This window comes from Erpetoichthys calabaricus, chromosome 2 (genome assembly GCF_900747795.2).
Source record: "Erpetoichthys calabaricus chromosome 2, fErpCal1.3, whole genome shotgun sequence".
NCBI lineage: Eukaryota > Metazoa > Chordata > Cladistia > Polypteriformes > Polypteridae > Erpetoichthys > Erpetoichthys calabaricus.
The window spans coordinates 48,776,188-48,802,419 of NC_041395.2; the positions used below are offsets into that span (position 1 = coordinate 48,776,188).

At 38.9% G+C, this 26,232-nt stretch overlaps 1 protein-coding gene across 4 annotated transcripts in view; it reads left to right on the top strand.

Annotated features, from left to right (window-relative positions):
* The window catches only part of trim66 (tripartite motif containing 66), a 155,886-nt gene extending 130,016 nt beyond the window's left edge, over window positions 1-25,870 (top strand). For all 4 annotated transcript variants that reach the window (XM_051923663.1, XM_051923664.1, XM_051923666.1 and 1 more), the window contains exons 12-18: window positions 600-693; window positions 1,641-1,851; window positions 5,499-6,139; window positions 11,279-11,411; window positions 15,874-15,948; window positions 23,892-24,044; window positions 25,058-25,870. In XM_051923663.1, the coding sequence (XP_051779623.1) occupies window positions 600-693; window positions 1,641-1,851; window positions 5,499-6,139; window positions 11,279-11,411; window positions 15,874-15,948; window positions 23,892-24,044; window positions 25,058-25,297 (1,547 nt within the window). In that variant the 3' untranslated portion in view covers window positions 25,298-25,870. The remainder of the gene's footprint in view (window positions 1-599; window positions 694-1,640; window positions 1,852-5,498; window positions 6,140-11,278; window positions 11,412-15,873; window positions 15,949-23,891; window positions 24,045-25,057) is intronic.
* Window positions 25,871-26,232: the final 362 nt, after the last annotated feature.

The following is a 26,232-nucleotide window of genomic DNA, read 5'->3' on the forward strand; positions in this document are numbered from 1 at the left end:
GTGGGTTGGCACCCTGCCCAGGATTGTTTCCTGCCTTGTGCCCTGTGTTGGCTGGGATTGGCTCCAGCAGACCCCCGTGACCCTGTGTTCGGATTCAGCGGGTTGGAAAATGGATGGATGGAGGTTGTAATGGATCACTGGCTGAAATTTAGGATTTTTGAAACACAAATCCAGGTCTTAGTAAATTTCACAAAAATGCCTTTAAATAAAATAAATTTAGGAAATGTAAAACAGAATTATGCTAACAGGTAACTGTCAGACTCAAGTGGTCCCCTTATGATCTGACTTTTGTCCTCGGTCCAAAACACTTTGGGTACCATTGGCCTAGATGACCTGAGACCACATAGGTAAATATTCTGTGCTTCTCTCAGCTCAAAGTTTAAGTCAGATGGGGGGGGGGAATCACCATTGTTCTGGTGCAGGAGAGGCAGATGTTCAGGAAAAATCATCTCTATAATATACAGGTCATACGCTTGTTACTATATGCCAACAATTGTTTCATGTCCTGTGTGTATAACATGAGAGACAGAAAAAACTCATTGCTTATTAATCATATTTTTAGATTCGGGCACTTCATTTTTATTTTCTTTTGCTTAAAGAAGAAATAAATCATGAATGTGAAAATAAGAGAAACACTTTAAGGAAAAGTACGCCGCACAAGAATGATGAGATCATCAACAATGCTGCAGAAAGGTAGGAGACCGGAACGTTTGTGTACGTGTGTGTTCATTTATTTATTTATATTTATATATTTTAACAGATGCTGTTTCATTAAAATATTGCTTTACAGTAGATAACAGGATTCCTTGATTTATTTTACCTTAAATAACTTAAGAATATGTCAAATCTAAGAACAGTCCATTAGCTAATTAATAAAAAGCAATTCTGAGTGATGCGAGTAATTCTGTGCTGAGGCATTATTATCTTGGTGGTAGCTCAGTCTATTAGGATGATGATGTGCCCATCCACAAGGTAAAATTGACCAGTGAATGGTTTTTAAAGCATGACAAGAATGTAAGTCATACTGTATACCATGTCCATGACAGTCCCTTGATCTCATGCTAATAATGTATTTATGGGGAATTCTTGAATGGTTCCTGAGATGGCTGTTTTTACCACCATAATAAAAGCAGTAAGTGAAGGAATGGAGCTCAGTGATATGAGAGGAGCTGATATTATAACTACTGTTTCTCCAGATTATGAGGAGCCAGTTGAGGTAGTTTGATCATGTAGTTACCATACTTTCCAGTTCCCCCATAAGGTGGGAGAAGATGGCAGGGCACCCACTGGACATGCTGGGAATTATTTATCTGTGGAACGTCCTAGTGTGTCTAGGAATTCCCCTGAAGGAACTATAAAAATTGGTAAGGAAGAAATAGCCTGATCTGTTCAGCTTAGCATGTGGCCAGTTTTACTCTCACCGGGGTAATGGAGCAAAAGGGAAGTGAATAGTGCCGCATGTCTTCAATACATTTCAAGCATTTATTTCAAGATCACTGAAGGCGTTCTGGTAGCTTGTTTAATTTTTGTTAACCTTCACTGCTAATTAATGTAAAATGGCAGCTCAGTATGTTCTATGCTCTATACCATTTTTTGGCTTATGCCTATTTTACAGTTATCGTGGTTGTTTTTGATTTCAGAAATCACAAGGAAAACTCCAAAACACATCAAAATGCCTTGGTCCCGTATGTAAGGCTGGAACGTTTGAACATCTGTCCACTGCCAGGTCAAGTACCAATATTCAAGCTTCACCCCGAAGCAAGTCAAAAAGATGGCAGCATCCACATTCTGATTGAACTGAAGAAAGAGAACACAATAGAAACATCGGAGGAATGGATAATAGAGAAAAAGGTTTATTTGATTCTTCTTAATACTTAATCTATTCAGCAGTGAATTAATGAGATTGTTTTAGTTTGAAAAATAACATTACAGTAATCCCTCCTCCATCGCGGGGGTTGCGTTCCAGAGCCACCCGCAAAATAAGAAAATCCGCGAAGTAGAAACCATATGTTTATATGGTTATTTTTATATTGTCATGCTTGGGTCACAGATTTGCGCAGAAACACAGGAGGTTGTAGAGAGACAGGAACGTTATTCAAACACTGCAAAAAAACATTTGTCTCTTTTTCAAAAGTTTAAGCTGTGCTCCATGACAAGACAGAGATGACAGTTCTGTCTCACAATTAAAAGAATGCAAACATATCTTCCTCTTCAAAGGAGTGCGCGTCAGGAGCACAGTCTGTCAGAAAGACAGAGGAAAGCAAACAAATCAATAGGGCTGTTTGGCTTTTAAGTATGCGAAGCACCGCCGGTACAAAGCTGTTGAAGGCGGCAGCTCACACCCCCCCGTCAGGAGCAGGGAGAGAGAGACGGAGAGACAGAGAGACAGAGAAAAACAAAACAGTGAAAAATCAATACGTGCCCTTTGAGCTTTTAAGTATGTGAAGCACCGTGCAGCATGTCGCTTCACGAAGCAGCTGCACACAGAAGGTAGCAACGTGAAGATAATCTTTCAGCATTTTTAGACGAGCGTCCGTATCGTCTAGGTGTGCGAACAGCCCCCCTGCTCACACCCCCTAGTCAGGATCAGAGAAAGTCAGAGCAAGAGAGACAGAGAAAAGTAAGTTGGGTAGCTTCTCAGCCATCTACCAATAGCGTCCTTTATATGAAATCAACTGGGCAAACCAACTGAGGAAGCATATACAAGAAATTAAAAGACCCATTGTCCTCAGAAATCTGCGAAACAGCAAAAAATCCGCGATATATATTTAAATATGCTTACATATAAAATCCGCGATAGAGTGAAGCTGCGAAAGGCGAATCACGATATAGCGAGGGATCACTGTAATTTTTCCTAGAAAATTATTTTTTCATTGATATTACCTATTTTAGCCCAGATACATCTTTTAACATAAGAGTTTAAGTCAAACTATCTCTTTAAAATAACCAATAATTATATGAACTTATTTAAGGTTTTCTTGTCTTGTTAATAAAATTTAAAAAATAATATTAAATTTATTAGCCTTTAAATTTCAAAGACTGTTAAACGATATATCATAGGACATTTTTAAAGACATTATAAACAACATTAGTTTCTGTTTTACTCTGAGAACATTAAATTCTGTCATTTCTCCACCAGAAAAAAACTTTTTAAAACAAACTTTAAAAGTGCAAATTCTCTAGATGCATAAAGGATACGCTTGGTATTTTTGAAGTTAAAGTTATTTTTTCACAGTAGTTGTATACAGTTTAATTGCACAACACACTTGTTTTATTGAGTGCAGTTGTATTTAATAATTTAATACAACTCTGCATCTTCTGGAGTTGCTTACAATGAATTCTAACAGCACACTCGTCCACATGTTTAAAAAGCTTCAAAGCTTATGAAATATGTGCAATTTGAAGCAGCAAACTCCCAATTTGTCAAACATACCTTTATTCACCCTTATATATGTTTTAGAAGTATATTTATCATAGCAAGATTACATTTGAAAAGAAAAAAAGGGAGGGAAGAATAGCTGTTCTCTCTTCATCATGTTTTGTAAATGTGAAAGATGCAATAGACAAGGAAGCAATCTGTGGTAGGAAGTCTTTGGTGATTCAAAAATAAAATGCGCCTGTAGCTGTTTAGAAATAACTACTATCCATCTGGTTTACGATAAATAGTGCACAAATATACGTATACCCATGATGTGAGAAGATGAGGTAATAATTCAAAACAAGAAAACAGTCGAGTGCTATTCTTGATTTTTTTAAAAAATAGAAGACTTAGCATCTCAGTGTGCTCTGGAATCATCTGCTGCATCTTTGTATTCGACATAAAATACAAAGATATTTATAGTGGATTATGAATCCTCCCAGCGTTGCTGGATATTATGGCTGGCCTGTGCACTGGCACTATGAATACTGTCAGAGTGGAGGCTGAACCTCTTCGTTTTTCACCAGTTGGTTCTGGGGTTTGTCAGGGGTGTGTTTTTGCTCCTACTCTGTTCAATGCTTGTATGGACTGGGTATTGGGCAGGGTCATGGGGTCCAGCGGCTGTGGGGCATCTGATGATGATGGAAAATTCACTGATCTCAACTTTGCTGATGACATTCTGATCTTCGCGGAATCAATGGAGGCTCTGATCGGGGCTCTCAAGAGATTGAGTGAGGAGTCTGAGTGTCTGGGCTTACGAGTGTCCTGATAAAAACCAAGATCCAGGCCTTTAATGACCTCTTGTGCACTGCCATCAGCAGTGTGTCTATCTGCGGAGAGAGTGTCGACCTCGTTGAGAGGTTTACTTACCTTGGCAGTGACCTTCATGTCTCTGATGACTCTTCCTATGAAGTCAGGAGACAGATTGGGAGAGCATGAGGGGTCATGAGGTCACTGGAAAGCGATGTGCCACTCCCAATATCTCTGCAAAAGGACAAAGGTCCAAGTCTGGTGCTTCCTGTTTTACTATATGGTTCCGAGACATGGACACTATCCAATGACTTGAGATGAAGACTGGACTCTTTTGGTACTGTGTCTCTTCAGAGATCCTTGGTATCGCTGGTTTGACATTGTGTTGAACAAGCGGTTGCTCACGGACTCCTGAATGAGGCACATTACCTGCATTGTAAGGGAGCGTCAGTTACCCAGAGGGTGGGACTGGAGGATTGCCAACCGGGATCCTGAGCTATTTCATCGTGTAGCGGATGCGGCAACGCGCTGTACTAGTGCCTGCTCCCCAACCTGACCTGAGCTGACATCACAGTAATGCAGACTGGCAAAGCAACTCTGACACAATTATCTTGGAATTCTAAATTCAAAATTTAAGAATCAACTGCATGACTGTGTGTTTTTTTTAAGCTTTTTGCTTCTCTTCAATTTGTCAGTGTTTTTTGAAAGATGCCCGCCTCCACCATGCTCCACTTTTCTAAAAAATGGGGAGTACATATCTTCTCCACAATCTTAAGAATCAGCAAAGAGATTGAATATTTTTTCATTATCCTCAGTAAAAAGTATGGCCTAGAGCCAGTTAGGTTGTAACTGTAGCTTCAACTAACCCCATCCCTACATGCGATGAAGTCTGAAATGTGCAGAGGAAGTGATGAGGAATCCCACACTTCATTCAGTAATGGTAGTGAGTCACAAAAATGAATTATGCATTGTTTGAAAACACTGGGGAGTAGCACTTATTTATTATGGGTGTAATTGCAAGATGAAAGTGAGCATGTTGGAACATTGTTTGCTTTACAATGAATATATCCACTAAGCTTTAAGGCTTTTGTTTCAAATATGGACTGATGATTCATTGAACTCAATTGTAAGCAGTCCAAAACAATGTTACTAAATATAATGAAAGCACACTACTGTAAAGCATGGCTCTTCTCATGAACTGCTCATTAAGCAGATTTAAGTCAAGTGCAACAGAAAACAAACATTACACAGTATGCATATGCTGGTTTTTAATCTCACTTCATTGGTTAACGAGAAAGCACATAAATACGCAAGTTTTCTCTCTCAACAGGAAGACCCAGACCAGAAACCAACCTACTTTGCCAGCTTCCACCGACCTTTAGGAGACACAACACATTGTGAAGTTGAAAACCAAGATGGTCCTAAGAAAGAAAGGTCATCTTCTGTCAGCAATGTGCAATCTATCCCTTCGATTTTGCCCTGCTTGGAGGAAGAAACAAAAGAGAAAATAATCAGGCCACTGAAGATGGAAGAGATATGTAAGGAAACCTTTGATCCCAGCTGGTCCACAAAAATAAAAAGTGAAGGTCTCCAGTCAATTGAGCAAGATGTAACATGTGAAGAAGAACCTGTCACTTTAGGTGTTCCTGAGAAAATACCTTTTGAAGATAACAGTTCATGTAAGCCACTGTCAGTACTTCACTCAGACATGCCTGAAGAAGATAGCTTGAATGATTCCAGTTCAGGTAACCATAAAGAAATGAGGAGTGAAGACTGGGATTCTAACTGCTCAGAAAAAATGAGATCTCCGTGTTCAAAATACTCTGAAGAGATACAAGATGAGTCCACTGCCATTGAAAATGAAGATTTCTGCGCAGTCTGTCTTAATGGAGGGGATCTGCTGTGCTGTGATCGATGTCCTAAGGTTTTCCACCTTTCATGTCATATTCCATCCCTACTCAGCTTCCCAGTGTAAGAATACATACATTAAATTAACTTACTAATTTATGAATCTATCTATCTATCTATCTATCTATCTATCTATCTATCTATCTATCTATCTATCTATCTATCTATCTATCTATCTATCTATCTATCTATCTATCTATCAAAACTTGCTTTTTTGGCAGATTGTAGCTTCTAACTGTAATATATTTAAAAATACATGTCTGAACTGTTGAATTTAAATATTGCATCATATAGATCCACCCATAAGCTTCTTCTTCTTCCTCTTTCCCCACTTCTATGTGCATTCAATGTTTTATAGTGTGATAAAATATCAGGCAGCAGACCAAAAAAGGTTTGAAGATGGTCACCCTGTATACTGAAAAATCAGTAGAACAAAGAAAACACGTTTTACAAAGCGGAGTTCACAAATGAACTAGTTAACAAACTGAGACTGCTCTATAAATATGGTGGGTAGGGGAAAGAGATAGAGTCAGAAAAACTGGAAATGGAACTGATGTGGCAGGAAAAGGAAATGATGTCATCAGGGTTGGCCAGAAGTGATGTTAGCAGGGGCTGGATCAATGGTGATGAGTCAGGGTTCTCGGCTGGGCTACAGGGGAATAAGAGGAGAGAGGGTCAGGTGAGACCCCTGGTCTGGTTGGCAGATACCACTATTTGAGCCTGTAAACTATTCCCCATGCACATTTGTGTGACAATAGGTTTTGACATGAGTTGTATGGTCAGATGACTTTCATGACGCCAACCCTCTCCATTTATTCTGGGCTTGGGACTTGCTCCAAAATGGACGCTGAGTTAATCCACCCATAAGCTGACCTGCCAAATTCATGTATATAGTCATTGGAGCCATTGCCTATTCTGACATAACTGGGCATGTGCAAAGACCAACCCTAGTCAAGGGTCCCATCCATCAAAATGGATAAAAAAAAAAACCATTTAGGAGTGTTAATTAACCTAACCTGCATATCTTTAGGATTTAGGACAAAAGCACAGAGAAAAAAAACTATGAAGCCATGGAGAGAATTTTCAATATGCACACAGTCAGTGTCTGGGTCAGGATTTTAACCAGAGCCAGATTTAGACTTGGTAAGGCTCTGAGCTGGGAAGCTGTGGAGGCCCAATTTGGCACGAGTAAGCAAAGAATACCGGAGTCTAACGAATGAACTTGGCAAGAATGCCATTATGATGCATGGCATATGCTTAATGGGATGGCAGAAGGGTTGCTCCCTTATAGCTATAAAAGTAAGCTGTTCACTGTTCAGTTTGTAGATATTGATTAAGAAGAAAATAATACCACAATTTTGTTCCCAATGACTGATTATATTTCATTCCTAGAAGTAAATTACCATTGTAAACTGGTAACTGCCTCTAAATACATAATTTGCAAAGTGCAACATGATTATTACGATAACATAAGTAGTCAGTTAAGTTTACACTTTCCTTCTTGCTTTTGTAAATGAAAAACATGAATGCTGTCCTGAAAAGATAAGCCACATGGTTTATCACTTGCTTTGCACTTAACACTAAGTGCAAACAGCTTGTCTTTTGCTATGGTTGCTTTCAGCTCATTTTTAATTCACTTTAGTCAGGAAAATGATCTTTCCCCTGGCCAGTTGTCTACCATTTAACTTAAGAAAGGGTTAATTTATTTAGACTTTCACATATGAAAATATAATAAAAAAAAGTTGAAACTTGGAGAGGTCCCTTTAGACTGTAAGGCCCTAAGATATACTGTACTGTAGCTTCTTTAGTGTATGCCTAACTCGGCCTTGATTTGAACCCACATGTGAGGCAGCAGTGCTCACCACTGTGAAGCTATGCCACCCCATTATGATAGTGGAAACTATAATTGTGTCTTTATAAAATGAGGCTTGATTAAGTGATAGGCAAAGTTTACACTGCAGGACTAAGGGGATACTTGGAAATGTTTTTCTTTTGATCCGATATTGAGTCTGTTTCTATTCATATTTGCAAATGCTCACACAGGCAGAATTCTGAAATGACTAGCATATATTAATAAAATATGACATCATGCGTACACCAGCATAGCAATCGAAATAAACAAAAGACACAACATATATGAAAATTTATTTTTTCCCTTTTGAATTTTTTATTTACCCTGCAGATCTGATTTCTTGTGCTATTCATCTACTCCGGAAGACACAACATTCATTGAATTTTACCCTTGCATTAGGCACCCCTCCCTAAAATACAGTTAAACACGTCAGCATCCTGTAGCTTCAATAACCTGCATTTTCAGTTCATTTTCTTGATATCAACCTGTGCTGCACAGAGTAATGTGAAAAATAAATGCATCACCTTTAAAAATCTGTGGAGCTCGGTTTCCCTTGACACCACAAAGAATGTTAGTTTACTTTATGAGTGTGCCATATAATGGACTGCCATTCATTTCTGCTTCACATCTAACAGACTATGGCTTACCCTGACACTGCTTTGGAAATGTAGGTTCAGAAAATGAATACAGTGATTGATGTATGGCAGAGAATGAGTTGAAATGTTTTAAGAATGGCAAAGCCTCCTCCGCCTCTATAAAACAAAGCTGTGTGGGGTTGTCACATAATAACTCGGAGAAGAAGCTTTTACCTCCTCTTTTAGGTGTATATGAAATTTCACATGACCAAACTAATTCCTCCTCAGTAAGGAGTACAGGGGCAACTGAGACTCTTTAAAAGCTTTTTCTTCCAATGAGAACATGGCCACCACAATGTCCCTGATTCATAGTAATTTCAACTATTATTATTGATAACCAGTAATGGCACACTGCATGATAACGTGCAATGAATACACTTGACTTGGGCATTCATAGTATTGATCCTCTTTCTCTGTACGTTTAGCATTCGTTTGCTCAGAGGTTGATGTGCTTGCTGCTTCCTGAGCAGCTCTTCTTTACTCCACCCTAGCGGCCCGCTGCTTTTCTTCTTTCGTCGGCATCTTTTCGCATTAAAACTGATTAAGTTAGTTTTTTTGTTGCAATTACTTAGTACGTTTTCTTTAATCTTTCACTTAATCTGGCACTTAAGTCTTCAATCTGCCTCAAGAATGATTAGCGAAGGTGGTAGGGAATGAGAACGGTGCCTGTACGCATGCGCCGCACGGCCACCCTGCTGCGCACTGCCGAGAGTTGATTCTACAATAAAATAAAATAAAAATAAAAAGAATAGTAAAATCATCACCCCAAAAGCGGATAGTACACGTCACGTAGTATACGTGTACCAAATTTCAAGTCAATAGGTGAAACGGTTTGTGAGCTACAGGTGATTTAAAATCCTGGACAGACAAACAAACAGCCATGGTAGCGTATTACAGAAGAAGATTATGGTTGGGAGCAGACACTGATAGAGCGCTGCCACACCCACCAGAACTCCTGGATTGGGACCCGAGTGCAGCAGGTGACACTTCAGCACCACACTGGAACCGTGTGAGTTTTTTTACACTGGCTGGAGTGCCAGTCCTGCCACCAATCCCAGAGTTTTCCCTGTAAGGTGGAGGACCTGCTTGCAGGGCAGGATGCAGGTTAACATCATACCTGGGATGAAGCAATGGAAGGTTAAGGGCCTTGCTCAAGGGCACTGCTGGCGTTTACAGGATTTGAACTGGAAACCTTCCGATTGCTGGCACAGATCCCTAGCCCCAGAGCCACCACTCCACCCTATTGATAATTATAAATTACATGAATTATTATTAATAATCTTTATTAATTTAGTTGACACATCTGTTCAGTGCGACTCATTAAACGTAATATGCAATACATTATGTGAGATATAAGCAGCGATCCCCACCAGTGTAATGGTATAAAACATGAACCTGTCACAAAAACAACAAATTGCATTAGTCAGAACGGTCACGTGAACTATGGGAGCTTCTCTTTTGCCTTTTTGATTGTAAGACTCAATTTTCATAATGTGTGTGGGGTTGTCATCCAAGTAGCTGAGTGACGCTGAGCTTTGTCCCTTAATTCATTTCAGGTGGAATGGTGGCTTTGAGGCTAAGGATCAGTGCCAGCATCCAGAAGGCTGCTGCTATGAATCCCATTATTGTCAGAAGGCATGCTACTTTGTTGGGCCCTTGAGCAAGGCCCTCAACCTGCAATTGCTCCAGGGGTGCCGTACAATAGCTTATCCTGTGCTGTGACCCCAAGAGGCTTGGGCAAACTAAATTACATTGTACCTGTACAATGACAATAAAGTTAAATTATCATTTGCACTAGATGACGTAAATGACATCAGTACTTTGTTTAGCACAGTTGGGAGGGCAATCAGAGACCCTCTTTTTGAGATAAGAGCCCATTATAACTATTACTAGTTCTTATGTGGATGTGTATTTGTTTAAGTGTGTTGTTTGTATTCTTATTAATTTGTACTTTTCATCTAAAATGCGAATTTTAAAGAAACCAAAAAAGGCTTGAAACCTAATTGATTTGTCATGCTGTTTCCAAAAATGGTTAATAAATGTCAACAACTAAAATAATCAAAAAACGACTTTTTGGCCCATGTAGGTCCACTATGTGTTTTTAGTCTCCTTTTTGTTCTCACAGGAGGAACAAAACAGAATCTCGAACTTTTCAGAAACAGCATCCCATACTAGAAGTTAGGCTTTGATATTTTTTCATTTTCTGCTCCTAGTGGGTCTCACTCTCCAACCTTAATTTGGTCCTGAAAAACAGTTTATAATGTGAGCATTCTTATAGTGATCTGAGCATCTCCATGATTTCTTAAGGGAAACAAATTCAGTGCACTCCTGACCCAGAACAGGTTCACTCCAAAATCAACAAAAGACAAAACTCTGTAAATAAAATTATTACAATGATACTTTACAATGTATTTATCATACAAAAACAGCAGTTATGGAAACCACAACATGTCGGGATCTAACAATCCTCTTTCTGGTGAAACAGAAGCCTTGTGCTGCTTTTTGGGGTTCACCATTTTTTTTGGTTTAGTACTACATGTGTAACGTTCCTATGTCCCATCCTATTTGTGTATATATGTATGTGCACAAATCAGGAGTCACTTTGAACATTTATTTCTACAGCACATTTTCATAAGAAGGATGCAACTCAAAGTGCTTTGCAAGATCTCAAAGAAATGCAGTCATAGAATATTATATCTACTTTGTGATTTGCAGGGGAGAGTGGGTTTGTGCTGTTTGTCGCAATCTTGAAGAGCCAGAGATTGAGTACGATTGCGAAAACACACGTTTAAATCAAGATCAAAAAGGTAGAAGGGTAAAGCATGGCCTTTCTGCACTGGACCAGAGGGTAAGTAAAAAAAATGTTTTTATGTTCTTATTGTTCCCACATGGTTAGTGTCTTTGTAGCGTCTGCCTGGATTTGGCTTTAGAAGAACTAGGAGTTATAACATACTGTAAGTGTCTATGAGTGTGTCTCACAAATGGTCATGCTAAAGAGAATCAAAGTAAAATAAACAGCACCAACATGTTTCCCTTTTTTCCATCTCTCTAGAGATTTACATATGTTTAATAGCTGATATTTGTCTTTTTAACACACATTTAGTTGTGGTTCTGGTTACAAATAACTTCTAAGATTCTTTGGAAGTAAAAGTGGCTCTCTCAGTGGTTTATATTTTCCAGGAATTTTGTCGCCTGGAGATTTTACTTTCATTTCTTTGCTGCTACCAAATTATCTAACATTCTGATATTTTAATTCCTCCAATACTACTACAACTAATCCACATAAATAAAATTGTAATGTGTTTGACTGTTTGTTTGCTCAGCAATCATTAAAAATGGCAGATTTTCACAAAATTCTGCATGTGCATTGCCATTGGTCGAACCTAAAATACAGGCTATATGGAATACCAGGGTTGTAATGTAGGGATTAAAACAAAATCAGTGCAGACATAGGGATGATATTTCCCATCAGGCAGTGAAACTGTGCTGGGGTTGATGGGAGGATGCCTCTATCAGCATGGACTAAGTTTTGTTCAGGCAAAAGCGGCATCTGATCTAAGACTGCAGGTACAGCTTCTCTTCACAACTAATTTGGACAGCAGTGTTATTGCCTCAATGGATCACAGCTTCTCTCTGAATACGCCATATTGCCTCATTATGGGTTGTGTTCAGCCATGCTGAGTTTCCAGAAAACAGTTTTTCCTCCATTTATTCTCATCTAGACCATTATTTGAGAAATACACAGGTCCAAAAGAGGTGTGCGGTGTTGCCAAATCCTTAAGGAGCAATGTTTCTTTGTTTCAACCTCCCAAAAACATTTCAAACTCCAAAACATCTTTTTTAGTGAGTATCATGGTTTCGCAAGACTGTATACAAAAAGAAACGAGGCTGTTTCGCTCACTGCTCCCTATTTAGTCATGTTATATTAACTAGTTCCTACCCATGAACAAGGACATTGGTAGCCTAGTGAGTTTTGGTTAAAAGTATATGTATGTTGGTCAGTCTTTTTTTTTTTATTTTATTGATTTTATTGTAATCATTCCATACAAATAGATCAATTTTTACAAAAAATAGGATTGAAAACAAATCAGCCCCCACCCATGAGAAAGACAGCATGGCCAACAGAGTAAAACTTAAAAATAGTAAAAATAAATAAATTGATGACTTTAATAGGCAGATAAAGATAAATGGAGAAGAAAAAGAAATGGGAAGAGAATCTGTTTCCTCAGTGCTTTAAGAGCTTATTCTAAAATATTATTGATTAGATCCTGACAGGTTTTGAAGAAGTTCTGCACAGATCCTCTAAGCGAGAATTTGATTTTTTCCAATTTCAAATAATATAAAACATCAGTTACCCACTGACTTAAAAGAGGAGAGTTAGGATTCTTCCAGTTTAGCAAAATAAGTCCGTGTGCCAATAGTGTAGTAAAGGCAATCACAGTTTGTTTGTCCTTCTCCACTTTAAGCCCATCTGGAAGAACACCAAACACAGCTGTTAGTGGATTAGGAGGGATTGTAACACTGAGGCTGTCTGAAAGGCATTTAAAATTTTTTGTCCAGAATGGTGTTAATTTGGTGCAGGCCCAAAACATGTGACCCAGTGAGGCTGGAACTTGATTGTAGCATTCGCAGGTTGGATCTTGCCCTGGAAACATTTTGGACAGTTTTAAGCGAGACAGATATGCTTGATATATAATTTTGAGTTGAATAATTGTATGCTTTGCGCATATGGAGCTCGAGTGAATTCTCTGCATTGCTATCTTCCACTCCTTTTCTGATATGTTGAGTGAGAGATCCTTTTCCCATTGTCCTCTTGGATCTTTGAAAGGGAGGGAGTGTAAAATAATGTTATATATTGCAGAAATGCTCTCTGAGTTCTCGAAGCTGAACAATATTTTTACCAGCATAGAGGAAGGTCTGAGATGAGAAAAATGTTGCTCAGTCTTGTACATGTGACAATAACTGATCATCTTATATTTTTGGAAAGGCCAACACTATTGTACACCTGCATATTGTTACTATGTTTGATACAGACAAGCCATGATGAAACAGAATGAAACAATTTTTTACTGCATGCCAAAGCACTGTTCAGAATATGGTAGAATGACATACGATATCATTAGTAATATTTAGAAGCATCGTTTGTAACAATTTTAAATCAATGTTGAATTAATCAACTTTGAACCCCCTTTATAATATTATTGAATGGCGCTACTGGTGCAATCTAATAATACAGATACCTGCAGCGATGTCTGTGAACCCCAATTAATGTGGGGTTAACGATCTATTGGTGATAGCACATTAAACCAGGAAATATAAAGAAATAGCATTCATGGTTCCAGTCTAGCAAGGGGTTATCACAATTACAGAATACAATCATACGTAAAAGGAGCAAATTCTTGACCCATGACAGCAGAGAAATTGATAGAGAGATAGTATAGATGATGTATGGACACTTGCATTTAAGCCATCAATGATAAAATGGTTAACATTTAAAAAACACAAATGTTTGCTTTCTTACCTTAACCTATCATACAGTCTTACCTGGGCAATGGTGGGCTAGTACTACCTCAATTTGTCTTTCATATTTTCAACCCTTCATTCAGGTACATTGGTTTTCTTCCTGCACCCCCAGGACATGCTAATTAGTTTAATTTGTGATTTGAAACTGGCTCTGTGCGAGTGTCAGTGTGGTGTGGGTGTCAGCTGGCCCTACAATGAACTGCCCACCCCAGGACTGCTTCCTGCCTTGAGTCCAGTGATGCCAGGATAGGCTTTAAGGGTTTGAGAATGTTATGCCATGCTATGCTAATTTTAACTCTTGGGAACAGTGACTATAAAATTATAGAACAACAACAATTTTTATTTATATAGCACATTTTCATACAAGGGCGGCATGGTGGTGCAGTGGTAGCGCTGCTGCCTCGCAGTTAGGAGATCTGGCTTTGCTTCCCGGGTCCTCCCTGCATGGAGTTTGCATGTTCTCCTTGTGTCTGCGTGGGTTTCCTCCCACAGTCCAAAGACATGCAGGTTAGGTGGATTGGTGATTATAAATTGGCCCTAGTGTGTGCTTGGTGTGTGGGTGTGTTTGTGTGTGTCCTGCGGTGGGTTGGCACCCTGCCCGGGATTGGTTCCTGCCTTGTGCCCTGTGTTGGCTGGGATTGGCTCCAGCAGAAACCCGTGACCCTGTGTTCAGATTCAGCGGGTTGGAAAATGGATGGATGGATGGATTTTCATACAAATAATGTAATTCAAAGTGCTTTACAGATGACGAAAGAAAAAAAGAAACATATAAAAATAAGATTAGGCAATACTAAGTAACAAAGAATAAAGTAAGGTCTAATAGTCAGGAGGACAGAAAAAACAAAAATAAAAAAACTTCAGTGGGCTGGAGATTCTACCTAACATAAATGATCTCAGTCAGTCCTCATGGTTTTCAGGGTTCACATCGAAGAATTTGATGGTGATGGTCATGTGGACCTCTGTCCTTCAATCCATCAATGTAGGGACATCACGGTGCTTTGATCAGGTGGTGGTGACGCAGATCACCACCACAGAAAACCAGAAAGAGAACAGCAGAGAAAGTTGGGGTTAGTATGGATTGCAGAGCAATGATAAAAATGATAATTCAATGCATTTACAGAATATCAGGGTTACACTAAAATGAAGCTATAAGAAAGCCATGTTAAAATAAACTGTATTAGCCTGGCGCATTTCTATCGGTAAACTATTCCAGATTTTAGGTGCATAACAGCAGAAGGCCATCTCACAACTTCTTTTAAGTTTAGCTCTTGGAATTCTAAGCGGACACTCATTTGAAGATCTAAGGTTACGATTTGGAGTGTAAGGTGAGAGGCATTCCGAGATATAGGATGGAGCGGATTGTCTAAGGTGTATAAATTTGTTTTTTACTGGATTTTATGTAGATATGTGTGCTAATATAGAGGTAAATGTTGCTTTTTTGAATGTTTTTTTTTCTTTCTCTTACTGTTTTAAATTTGGCGATCTCCTTTACCTCTTGGAGCCAGTCTGTAGAGATGAGGATTAAATAAGAATACATTGAATTGAGCTGAATTTCAATCACTTGCTACTCATCACATATGATATATTGAGGAGTGTGGAAGTTCCTGATTCTTTTTTAAGGGAAGCCACTTTGTGATATCATATATACTGTGCAAGTGCAAATGTATGCATAATATTATTATATGATAAAAATAATGGAAAAAATCTTAGCTTTTTGTTCTTTTTATCTTCAAAGTTACATGGTGAAGATTAATCTGTTTCTTTTTCTGGTTTCCATTGTTTTACAGAAATGTGAGAAACTGACTCTCCTAGTTTGCTGCAATAACCTCAGCCTGCCCTTTCACGAGCCTGTTAGTCCACTGGTAAGCCATAATGCTCTGTTTGTGGTGCCTCCTTTGAAACAGCCAGTCAACCAAGGAATTTGGTAATATTTTTGCAGATTATACAGTATGTCCGATGTAGTGCAGGCATTGATTTAAATGAATTAACTGGGTTAGGAAACAACATATTCTTTGGTCATCAATGCATCAGTATTTGCTCACCATAAATGCATTGGACTTGATTTTCAGCACAGCTGTGGTAATGGCTTGAATTGTGCAAGCTTCTGTAAAACAGTTGCCAATGTCTCATACCCTGTGTGATTTTCCAGAGGCAGACATTGGAAAGAAAAGCATAACCTTGGGGCCAATTTACATGACATGATTTATTTTTAAAGTTTTTAAATATAACAAGTCAGTCTAACCAAATCTGAGCTGGAAAAATGAGGTTAGAGTCAGTCCTTGAGGTTCACAATTCCATTTATGGGCTCACTTAAATAAATCTTCAAATGCACTCAGTAATAGCAGGTCCATTTAGGAATACTTCTTTAAAACATGTGAGGACTCCATTTCTTGGAGAAACGCCCACAGAAACATAGGGAGACCATGAAAAATCCACACAGACAGTGACCAAGCAGGGGTCTGCACCCAGGCTCACTAACTACTGCACCACCCAGTTCAGAAAACTGATGCTTAAATATTGCACAATTATTTAAGCCTGGGGTGCCATTCTTGGTTTGATGTGCTTTCCTCCTGGTATTGCTAGAGCTAGCAGCAGCCCTGTATTAGAAATAAGCAGATTAAAAAGTAGAGTGAATCGATGGATGCGACACAATGCTCCATCTGACGCATTGGTGGTGTTTTGGAAACGCGAGACATCTGCTGTCAGATGTTATGTTTAATGGAGGAAGCTGTGATGACAGGTGTCGGACTGTTCGAGTTGTTCAGTGTTGCACAGAAAAGCAGGATGGTCCAGTCATTTTAGGGGTCAAGTGGTCATAGAATCTGCTCTTGAGTCTGGATTTTAGTAGCAGCATTTTGAAGTAATAGTTGATCAGTACTATTTACATTATTCACTCAATGACCACGAAAAGAACGAAAGTTCAACATGGAAACCAGACATCAATTATTCGCAAGAGGAATTGCATGCATCTGGAAAAAGAAACTGTAAACTCATACATTTAAACCAGAGAATTTGGTAACTTTAAGTAAATGTCTCAATTAAACACATTGGGAATGTGGCTAACTACACAAGCCCGATGGACTAATAGTCTCCTCTTACTTGTAGAATTTCTTACATTTGAGACTGGAATCTCAGTAATCTGAAAGTGTATGAAAACTTGACAGAGAGGAAAGAGATAAAAGGAAGTTTTGACTGCAGCTGAGATTCAAAATTCAGGATACTATTAAATATGACTGCTAGCATAAAGAATGATGGAGTGAGTGATTGAAGATTCAATGAGAAGCAGATGGGAATACTGTTCTACAAAAAAAACACACATTTTAAGATCAAAAATGTCAAAGCATGCATCATCCTTCCAAAACAACTGCAAGAAGGTAATGTGAAAATGGCAATGAAGAGGTTGAAAAAATGACAAATATTGCAGAGTTAAAAAGAATTTAGGTCAGTCATGAAAAGACTCAACAAATGAGTAACAAGCCAGGGAGAAGTTTGTATATTTAGTAAATCACCTCGGATAGCTGCAGTGTTAACAGCACAGTATAAGGGTCTTTAAAAACACAAGGAAAGGCAGCAGGAAGTACAAAAGGTCAGGCAGCCAACAATGAGCAAAACACTTGTACTGTATGTAGTGATTTTGTGTCCATTAATTACACAAACATGAGGACAACGCCTAGTCAGCTATGGTCAGCTACCTACTAAATCCTTACAGCAAACTATTAATCAAAGAGAACGCTAAAGGGGAGCAGCTACTTCAGGGTCCTGCTCATTTGTTTCTAGTTTAGTAACAAAAGGTTTAAATCAGAGGTTCTCAGGTTCAGTCCTGTGGCCCCCTGTAACTGCGGCTCTTCATTCCTAACTCCCACCATCATTAAGCAAGCTGTTATTTCCCAGATTGTGCCTTTTTGTGCAAATCCAGAATTATAAAATGAGTTTGCTCATTGTTATTGGAATGTAGCAAGCATTTGTGTATGTTACATAGAGGTGAATTACTTTTTGTTTTCTCTTTTTGTAAGGCTTTGCTCTTTTTTAATGTATTGGTTACTTAAGTATTTTCTCACTGGTTAGGGTACTGAAGCAGTGCATTCGGGCTCATCTGTACCTGTGTCTGTACTGCTTCACACTAATTGTCAACACTTGGATACAGTTAAGGTTGCAAACTTTATAGAAGAATTGAATTAAACAGATTATAGTTAAACAAATTCAAACAGTTACATCTACGGCAAAAATACAACTCTGGGAATTTCTTTTGCATCTAACTGTCATATTAGCAAATTTTTCTGAATGAAAAAAAGTTACTTAACAGTTACATCAATATGAAGTAAGGCTGATCCATTGATTTTTGAAACTGGTTGGAATAAAAACCTGCAGCCACATTGGTACTTCAGGACTGAACCCCAGAAACTCCTGTTGTGATGTGTCTCCTAATCTATGGTTGAAAATACAGTACGATTATGTCCTGTATCTACTGTGATGGGACCAATAAGACACTTTTTTTCTGGTTGCCAGGGATTAGGAAGCCCTAACCAGAAATCCTAACCTTGAGATAAGCAGGGATGACATTTGCAAAACTACTAACCAGAATCTGTACTCAGGACCTCTGACATGCTAACAAAACCACATTTTTGAGTTCATTTTGTAGGAGTATCCATCCTTTCTTTTTTATCAGACATACAGGCAGTGTTACTGAACATTTGGCTCCAAAATAATTGTGTGACTAATTTATAAAAATCTGACCAGTGAGCAGTAAATTGTTATAAATTGTTGCAACAAGAAGCATCCTTGGATACACGTCTCAGTGTGGAACTCACAATTAGAACAATCTAGACAAGAACAGGCCATTCAGCCCAGCAAAGCTCACCAGTCCTATCCACTTAATTCTGCTAAAAAAAACATCAAGTCAACTGTTGAAAGTCCCTAAAGTCTTACAGTCTACCACACTGCTTGGTAGCTTATTATAAATGTCTGTGGTTCTCTGTGTAAAGAAAAGCCTCCTACTGTTTGCTTGAAATTTACCCTTGACAAGTTTTCAGCTGTGTCCCTGTATTCTTGATGAACTCATTTTAAAAATACAGTCTCGATCTACTGTACTTATTCCCTTCATAATCTTAAACACTTCAATCATGTCACCTCTTAATCTCCTTTTGCTTAAACTGTATAGACTCAACTCTTTTAATCTTTCCTCATAACTCATCCCCTGTAGCCCTGGAATCAGCCTAGTCGCTCTTCTCTGGACCTTTCTAGTGCTGCTATGTCCTTTTTGTAGCCTGGAGACCAAAACTGCACACAGCACTCCAAATGAGGCCGCACCAGTGCATTATAAAACTTGAGCATAATGATATAAAGCATAATGATGTCTTCAAGATGGTCACAATCTAAAGAACAGAAACAATTCATTAAATTAATTTGCAAATAATAATAATAATAGGCAGCATGGTGGCACAGTGTGTAGCGCTGCTGCCTCACAGTTAGGAGACCCGGGTTTGCTTCCCGGATCCTCCCTGCGTGGAGTTTGCATGTTCTCCCCATGTCTGCGTGGGTTTCCTCCGGGTACTCCGATTTCCTCCCACAGTCCAAAGACATGCAGGTTAGGTGCATTGGCAATTCTAAACTGTCACTTGGTGTGTGTGTGTGTGTGTGTGTGTGCGTGCTCTGCAGTGGGCTGGCGCCCTGCCCGGTGTTGATTTCCTGCCTTGCACCCTGTGCTAGTTGGGATTGGCTCCAGCAGACCCCCATGACCCTGTAGTTAGGATATAGCGGACTGGATAATGGATGGATGGATAAAAATAATGTTTTATTTATATAGCATCTTATCATAGACTAAAGGTCATTTTATAAAGATAAACAAGATTATATAATACAGTACAGGCATAAAAATGGCTAAAATAAAGAATTATATAAACCAAGTTAGAATATATAGCATCATACATTTTTATTATTGTAGAAATTAATTGATTAGCAAAGACTGTTAGGTTTGAAAAAAGGAACGATAATGTTGAGCAAAAAGATGTGGTTTGAGGTTGAGGATAAATCTGTACAGTCAAGAAGATGCTGTGGAAGAATACTTCAGATTGTATGGGCAGCTGCACTGAAAGACAACGGCCATGTAGGAGGAATAGAAAGTAGACCAGTGCCTGAGGATCCAAGTACGCAAACAGGTTTGTGCAGAGAGGTTCAGAGATGTAAAAAGGAGCAAAAGCTTTAAATGTAAGGAGAATTAGTTTGTATTTTATATGAGCACAGGAAGCCAGTGTAAATGAACTAGAACAAGAGTGATACTGTACATGCAGATTTGCTAGTGTAAGTAATCAGGCAGCAGAATGTTGTACAGTCTATACTGCAGTTTATTAAGAGATTCAGTAGGCAGACCTGGAAACAGTGAATTTCAGCAATCTGCACAGGAAGCAATATAAGCTTGAGTAAGAGTGAAGAACGGAGATGAGCAATGTTACATAAGTGACAGAAAGTTACTTTTGATAAGGAAGAAATATGTGAAAACGAAGTGCAGGAGCAAAGATAACACCAAGGTTATGAACTACGAAGGAGGGCAACACTGGGATTCCATCTCAATTAAGGCAGAAAGAGCAAAGAAAGGGAATGTGGAAAAAATTCCTTGAAAGAACCATAAAATATTTAAAAGTATACCCCCCCCCCCCCCACACACAATTTATTTTTGTATTTGTTACTTATTCCATATAATATTTTAATCTGATATTTTAAAGGAGAACAGAGATAACAACATTTCTGATAAAATGGGCATCTATGGAGACCAATGCTGTACAATAGCAAATGGAATAAAACACCCATGAATGGAATATTAAGTTACTTGTGTTGCAAAACACAGGTCATCCAGTCATTGTGCAAAATGCATGCATTTTTCTATTAATAAATTGGGAACACTTTGGTTTAGGTACTGCAAAAAATGCATCTACTACTCATTTACTCTTATGTAACAAAACCTTAACAAAGGCTTCAATTATGAAACATCAGTGGATAGGTTATTCGTCTCTGTGCAGTGCGAGATATCGACATGATGGGAAAATGACTTGTTAATATGAATGACTCACAGGTCTTATACTATCAAAAGAAATGTGTCTCAGTTAAGCCACCTCAGACATTCCAAGGTTTTGTTAGTCAGCCACGTTGCGGAGATGAATAAACATTTCACGGATGCTTCTGAAGTGTTATGAAGACCCAAAGAATTGTTTCTTAAGGTCTTGTTACATCCATCCATCCATCATCCAACCCGCTATATCCTAACTACAGGGTCACGGGGGTCTGCTGGAGCGAATCCCAGCCAACACAGGGTGCAAAGCAGGAAACAAATCTTTGGGCAGTGCGCGAGCCCACTGCAGGGCACACACACAGCACATACTAGGGCCAATTTAGAATCGCCAGTGCACCTAACCTGCATGTCTTTGGACTGTGCGAGGAAACTGGAGTACCTGGAGGAAACCCACACAGACACAGGGAGAACATGCAAACTCCATGCTGGGAGGACCCGAGAAGCGAACCCAGGTCTCCTTACTGCGAGGCAGCAGCACTACCCACTGCACCACCGTGCCAGCCTAGGTCTTGTTACATCATAGGAAAACAGTGAAAGATGCATTTTTGTAGTAGCTCAACTAAAGTATTACCTAATATTGTTAGATAGATACTTCTGGAGAAATCAGAGCAGTGAACAAACAGGAAGTGCCTTTACCGAGTTTTTACATTGAAGACCCATCTCTCCCCATCACGCACTGGTCAAGAGTCCTGTCTTTAGTTTAAAAGCTCCATCCCCTCCTGTTTGTGCACAACTTTCATTTTCTGGATGTATATATTTAACAATATTTTACCAAAAAATGTATGCGAATTATGTGACACACAAGTAAAGTGAGATTCATTTGTTGCCTTTTTTTAAAATCGGTTGCTGTTGTCCAGCCTTGGTTACCACAGACCTCTGTTTTATCAGAAACTTTGTCATCTCCGTTTGCCACGAAAACATGAGATTAAAAATTATTCTTGGCCTTCACCACAAACCGCATGGTGTAAGTAGCATACAAAACAGAATATAATTTTTGGGCGGTGTATTGTTTTAACTCACTTATCTACAGATGTTTTGTAAAAAAATGTTATGATCTATTGCATTGAACAGTAACAACAACAACTCAACCTTTTCATACAAACAATGTCTATCAAAGTGCTTTACAAGATGTCAAAGAAGTAGTTACATGTAAAAAAGAAACATTAAAATTAGATAAAAATAATGCATAAATATATAAAAATAAATAATGCACGCTTACATAAGATAGATATATAATTAAGAAAGCAAGGTCCTTAAATAAAGTGTGGCTGATGATAAGGTCCATTGGCCAGAGTAGACAGAAACTTTTTTTTTTTTAAAAAATGAATTTAAGCTGGAGAATAAAAATAAAATCTGTGGGGGTTCCAGGCCAAAGACCACGCAGCCCCCACTAGGCATTCTGCCTAACATAAATGTTCTTACGTAGATATTTATTGTTTTTTTTAACAAGCCAGGCTTTGTTTTATGGATTTCTTTTTGTAACAGCCATTTGTTAGTTACTTAGCTTATGGTAAGTCGATGGGAGTATTCTCTTACTTATGCTAAATGTTTGCCTATATATTAGTGCATAGTATGTTGAGGGTCCTATTATAACCCCCACAAGCTGAACTGAAATGAAATATTCTGACTATTTTTTGTCCCTCTGACTACAGAGTAGACTCAGTTAGTGACCTGCCTTGCCGTAAGTGGGGCTTGGAGGGCCCACAGTTTCAAACGTGCTCAGTTGTATGTAACGTAACGTGCTCTATTGAAGTGCAGCGCCGTGTGTACAGAACGTGCTGAATTATTGGGTAAAAATAGAGAAATAACTCATCTTTAAGTATAGAAAACACTTAAGTTTGACAAGAAAAAGTTAAGGTTAATGAAAAAAATGTTTTTTCCTTTTTTTTCTTTTATTCTGTGTGTGTAACAACTTTTTTCTCTATTCTTGTGTGAAATGTTTGCTTTGAATTCCCACTAAACTGTTTTTAAAACAAACTTTTTTGGACTGAGAAATTTCTTTTGGTGCACGTTTGACTCATGCTTGATCCTGCCTTACCTACTTAGCAGCTACACTTTTCAATATGCTATTAAATAGACACTATATAGCGCCTGACCCGGCACAGACTGACACAGAGGCACGTGTAAAATCCAACAAAAGACTTTATTTTTCTTCATCTGGAGGGCATGTCTTCCCCATGAACCCTCCAGCCACAACACAGTCCCAAGCACAGTAACCACACAAACCACAACCTTTCTTCTGGCACCACCATTCCTACCAGGCAGCCTCGTCCTCTTCCTCCCGATTCTGGCTCCCGAGTGGTGGTTGCTCTCCCTTTTTATAGCCCACCCAGAAGTGCTCCAGGTGCTTGATCACCTGTTTCACCCATGCAGCACACCCTGGCGGCCACTCCAGATCCCAACAGGGCTGTGGGGAACTCCATCTCCCATGGAACCCTGCGGGAAAGTGAGGCACCATTGTCAGTCGGGGAGGCTGCCACCAAGCGTCCCGGGGGAAGTACTGAGGAGCCCATGGTTGCTCCCCCGGAACATATGTAGAAGGCATGGGACCCGGCCACCTGCTAAAATCCATACAGTTACGTTCAAAACAATTATCAAACTATTTAGTGGTAAATGTCCTAACCAAGACATGCCTTTCTATGATGTTACAAAGAGAAAACCTGGGGGAGCTGAAGACTTAACAAAAAGGGATGAGTAACATTCAACAAAAGCTATAATCTTGTAACTTTCTGTCCCATCTAGGCTCGTCATTATTACCAGATAATCAAGAGGCCGATAGATTTATCGGCCATTCAAAGGAAACTCAACAAAAAGAGTCCTCTGCATTACTACACGACTGAGGAGTTTGTTGCAGACATTCAGCTTATGTTCAGAAATTGTGCAAAATTTAATTATGTAAGTATGTTAATGCACATGATCATCTGTATAAAGAATTACCTTTTGATTTCACTCCACAAATGATTTTTAAATAGACAGAGGAAGAAAGATGCCACATTTTAGGAACCTTTGCTTAAAAGGTACACCTTGATAAACTTTTTGTACTCTCATAACTTTTAAATAATAAGATGCGTATCCAGCCATTGGCCACTTAATCCACTAACCCTGTCCTTGCAGCACGGGGCACAAGGCTGGAGGTAACCTTGGAAGTGGGGCCAGATGTCTAGACCTCTGGTAGACCTTTACCTTGTCTTCCATTTTTAAGCCTGAGATCTCATGCAGCACATTTTCTGTTTGATGCTGCTCTTAGTTCAAGTGGCATCTCTTAATTTCCACTAGTTGTGAGTGTACGCTCTGATGGGAACTGGTACTCCTTTTAGGGAGTTTGCATTTTATTCCCAGGTTTATTAGATACAGTTGTACGTTTAAAATGTTTTTGCATCTTGGTGCCACAGTGGTGCAGGAGTTAGACCTGTTACCTCAGAGCTCTATGTCCTGGAACAACTGGGTGGGAGCCTCATCCATTCTGGCCCCCTAATCGTACCCTGTCTCTAATTGGCTATTTCTCTTACTCCCCTTCACCATCTAATAGCTAATGTGTGGTGACTCACACAATAATGGCTGCCATTGCATTATCCAGGTGGGGGCTACACATTGGTGGTGGTCAAAGAGTGGTTCCCCTTTCTCTAAGTAAAGCGCTTTATGAGAAAAGCACTATATAAATGCAATTAATTAAGTAATATAAAGACTGACAACAAGCCCACCACTCACCATTAAGGCCAGCCTCTGAATACAAATTCTTTTTCATTACACCATGGTTCAGTTCTGCAGAGGTAGGTTTATAGTTTATGCCAAATTGTGCTTGTCTTGGAAGTACTAAAGACATTATTCAGTTTAAAAAAAAAATAAAATGGTAAAATATATAAATGAGAAAAGATCACCTAATATGCGTCTCTTAATATGGATTCCAGCCAGATTCTGAGATGGCCCAAGCAGGAAGAACCCTGGAGCTCTTCTTTAAAGAGAAGCTGAAAGAGATCTTTCCAGAAAAAGAGTTTCCTCCTTTGGTTGATGAATCTGATTCTGAAGAGTCCGACGAAGCATCCAGAATGGAAATAAGCGAGTTCATCTGGCCAAAAGAGGACAAGGAGCATTTCCAGGCCAAACGTAGACGGAGGAACTCCGCAGTCTCTAGGAGGCACCAGTTGTAAGCACAGGCAGTGCAAAATGCTGACTCGATGTTCAAGTACCAAGCCTCACCTCAGAAAACGTATTCCTGATTATATGAGATGATAACGCGAATCTCAGCACGGACGGGTCAGCACTCTGGATGATTTCTTTTTAGTGTGTAAAGTTTTCAGTAGCTTGTATTGTTTTACATTTTTTACCAAATCTGCAACATAATTTCCTTGAGTAGTTGAATAAAACAGAGTAAGTTAAATAAATTATAAGGACGTAGAAGATTATGTGAAGTTGTGCTTAGATGTTGTTAATGCTGCTTAAAAACGTCATAGCCCTGCTTACTTGTCAAGACACACCAATTATTGAAGGCGTAAATTGGAATTATGTTCAGATTTAAATTGGAATTATGTAACAGGCACGGTCATCTGTCTTGCTGATATGTCTCGTAAATAAGAAGCGGATTCTCCAACTGGTATTGACTGCATGGAGTGTACCTGAGCACTATGGTATTTGGAGTGTAACTCTGAGGTATAATAGCTCACTCCAGTGCTGTATGACAACCTTCATCATCATTTTTTAACAATAAAGCAATTGTTCTTCAACTAACAGTTTTTCTTCTTTTTAATGTGGTTTTGTGTCCACTTTCATAATATCAAATAAAATGGTGATTTATATAGAATCCTTCAAAAAGACCATTTTATAAATGTATCAAACCGTCAGACACCAGGTCGTCACTAGGCTACAGCTATGTAGGGTCACTTATGTGGCTCAATTATCTGTTGGAATGCTGGGAAGTTTGACTTTTATGAGAAAGCCATAATTTAAAAGTGTCACCTTTTGTATAATAAGATGTAGGAAACACTCACTGATGGGAACGAATGAATGAATAAAGTGATTCCTCTTGTTTTAGGGGGTTATTTGGGATGTTTTATTAGATGCCACTTATAACTGTCTTTGGGGGTGC